The sequence below is a fragment of the Asparagus officinalis genome, chromosome 2 (assembly GCF_001876935.1).
Source record: "Asparagus officinalis chromosome 2, Aspof.V1, whole genome shotgun sequence".
In the NCBI taxonomy this organism is placed as follows: Eukaryota; Viridiplantae; Streptophyta; class Magnoliopsida; order Asparagales; family Asparagaceae; genus Asparagus; species Asparagus officinalis.
Genome location: NC_033795.1, coordinates 34,747,481 through 34,750,823, shown reverse-complemented (window position 1 = coordinate 34,750,823; position 3,343 = coordinate 34,747,481). Strand labels below are relative to the sequence as shown.

At 40.5% G+C, this 3,343-nt stretch overlaps 1 protein-coding gene across 1 annotated transcript in view; it reads right to left on the bottom strand.

Annotated features, from left to right (window-relative positions):
* Nucleotides 1-2,901, bottom strand: part of LOC109830647 (translocon-associated protein subunit beta-like) — a 6,299-nt gene extending 3,398 nt beyond the window's left edge. Inside the window, exon 1 of the mRNA XM_020397970.1 lies at nt 2,589-2,901. Coding sequence (XP_020253559.1) covers nt 2,589-2,890 — 302 coding nt within the window. The 5' untranslated portion in view covers nt 2,891-2,901. The remainder of the gene's footprint in view (nt 1-2,588) is intronic.

The following is a 3,343-nucleotide window of genomic DNA, read 5'->3' as shown; positions in this document are numbered from 1 at the left end:
TTCGCAAATCTTGTGTGATCAAACCAAGGCGAAATGCTCCTAAGAGGTACTATTCCCTTATCTACCGAAACCTTAGCATGTATGACCACATCGGATTGAAACTTGAACATAAGCTCACCCAATAGTAAAAAGACAGAAAATTTTTTGAGAGGAAGAAAGCTGAGAAAGAAAGTGGTGTTGTCTCTTATTTGTTTTCTCATTATTAGATCCTTTTATAGGCCAAAACATACCCATTTTGAAATACCAAATAAGAGTTTTAGCCTAAAGGATTTCTCACATCAGAAAATTCATGCTTACAACACCCTATAAAACTGTGCAATGTATGATTACTTTCATTTTACCACTCAACAGTCACTGAGGAGGTGGACTGCCATGGTTTTGAGACTATTGACCAGGGGTAGAGGAAGAAGACGATGATGTATACGTTTGTTTTAGGTGGTGGGAGTGAGCTAGATTTTGTAATAATATTTCACTTTTAATTTTAATGAAATTTTCAAAAGCCAAGCGATTTACGTGTTGGTTTGTTAAGGTTACAGGTTGCTTGTTATGGTTACGCGTTGGTTGTTAAGGTTACGTGTTGGTTGTTAAAGTTATACGCGTTGGTTGTTAAGGTTATGAGTTACTTGTTAAGGTTACATGTTGGTTGTTAAGGTTACGGGTTGCTTGTTAAGGTTACGGTTAGCCTTAACAACCAACGCGTAACCTTAACAAGCAACTCGTAACCTTAACAACCAACGTGTAACTTTAACAAGCAACTCATAACCTTAACAACCAACGCATATAACATTAACAACCAACGCGTATAACCTTAACAACCAATACGTAACTTTAACAAGCAACCCGTAACCTTAATAAGCAACTCGTAACCTTAACAACTAATACGTAAATAAAACCACTTGGTTTAAGAGTAAAATCAGGGGATTGAAGGAAAAAACTTACAATCAAGCAAACACTCTCAAAAAATTTTCTAACATCTTCATACGTATTACAAATACAATACATTGTCTGCAAGCAGATCCACTGAAAAGTCTTCCATCATTGTAGCCTTATCTCTTTTAAAAAATTCCTCAAATAAGTGGTTATCGCATGAACACTCACCCAAACATGAGTGGGGAGTTTCTTCCTCAAATCCACTTCCACACGGACATACGCTGGACTGCCTCTCATCATATGGGCAATAGCTCGATCGAAGGTAATCTCATCATCATAAGAGTCACCATATAACTATGATATCAAACTATATAATAGTATATCATGAATCCAAGGAACCCATGATAAATTCCTCTTTCAATCTCATGAATTGATAGCAAAATAACAATTATCCCAAATAGATTGACTAGGTAAGAACTTAGTCGCCACAAGATCTAGTGTGCCTGTGGTGCTGCATAACTAATTATTTGGGATTAGGAATTGAGGGAGGGGGGCGATGGAGCTGAGGGATGGAGAGGGGGGTTTGATGTGGCGTCTGGGGGAGGAGGGATTAGGTTGGGGACGGAGGTGAGGGGGATCGGCGATGGACATGGCGGATCTCGACGAGCGGAGGCGAGGGGTCGAGGCGCGAGACTGGAGAGGAGCTTCGGTCGCCACGAGGGTTGCGGAAGGGACGGAGGGAGCTAGGGCAAAAATGATGGGGGAAGGAGGAGGGAGAGCGGAGGGATTGCATGGTTAGATAATGAGAGAATGAGTATTATAGTCTTTACCTGTGTAAAATTCTTGGGTTTCGTGTTTTGGGGGCTCAGAGCATAGTTATTACGAATTTGGGAGGTTTTTAGAGCGTTGAAAAAGTCTTGGGGGAAGCATACTTGTTACGAATTTGGGGGCTGGAAGTATTTTTTCCCTTGATTCTTTTATGACAGATGGCATGCACGTATGCACTGCACGTAGTCAAATATTATAATTATTTACTTTAAGTTTATTTATTTACTATAACATGGTTGTCAAAAACTTTATAATTATCATAATATATTTAAAAAAATTTGGATATTTTCACGTGTGATTTTAAAAGTCAATCCATGTTATCCAGAAGCCAGATGACCCTACTTATTTCAATAGATACAACAAGGTCAAAAGGATCCAAAACAAGTATTTCATCTTTCCACCTAATCTTTCTAAACGTGCTCTTTGATAGTTATATCGACAAACCACCACAGAATAGAAGAAAACGAAAACATGAGATAACATGATGCAAATAAAGGACCAGTTATTGAGAGAGGTTTGTAACTCCTTGATCAAATCATTTCATTTAACAAACTAATATTTGCTTGTGTTCAACTACCAAATTACTAAGATGGCAGTTGAAAATTCCTTTAAAAAAAAAGAAAATACTACAAAAGGTGCTGGATTACAGGCTAACTTGTATAAGAATAAGATCCGCTGACCATTTACATCCAGGCAACCAATTTAAATCTCATCAACCAACAAATTCAGCATCCATGTTTTGTAGTAAAAATATGAGTAGTACAAAAAGTAATCACGTGATCCAATCAGAACAGAAGACTACCGAAGCAGCATCAATAAACAGATCAAAAGAAACCGATCCAGATCCTGACTCAATCAAAGTAAAACCCTAGATTCAGTCAAGAACTTACGCTGATCCTTGGTTGTAGATGTCGACCGAGACCGTGACGCGCTCCATCCCGGACTTCTGCCGAGCGAGGCTGACCTTCTTGTGCGCCACGATGAAAGGCCCGTCGGAGATCGCCAGCGATGGGGAGACGGTGAGGAGGAGGGAGATGACGAAAGAGAGGAGAGCGCTGGATCGCGATCTCGCCATTGCTAGGGCTTTCTCAGAGCCTTCTCTCTTGACTCGCTCAAGATCTGAGGTCTCAGTGAAATTGGGCGGAGAAAATGATAAAGCGGCGGTGAATTTGTGCATTAAATCGAGCAGCATCCAATGGGAGTGCAGTTTGCCGCTGGCAAACGGGTATGTAAACGGCCAATGGGCTAGTGGGCTGGCCCTAGAGCGTACATTGGTCCTTTTGCACAATTTCTTCTAATTTTTATTTAAAATTTAGGCAATAATCTCACGAAAATCAGTAGAATACTCTTTCTTTTCCCCCTTTATTAAAACGCAACGTTGTTTGATTCTTTGGAAAAATGCTTCCAGCCCCCAAATTCATAACAAATATGTTTCCCCCCACCTCCCAAGACATTTTTAACGCTCTAAAAGCCACCGAATTCGTAATAACTATGCTCTAAGCCCCCAAAACACAAAGCCCAAGAATTTTACACAGGTAAAGTCTATAATACTCATTCTCTCTCTCTAACCATGCAATCCCTCCGCTCTCCCTCCTCCTTCCCCCACCATTTTTGCCCTAGCCCCCTCCGTCCCTTCCGCAACCCT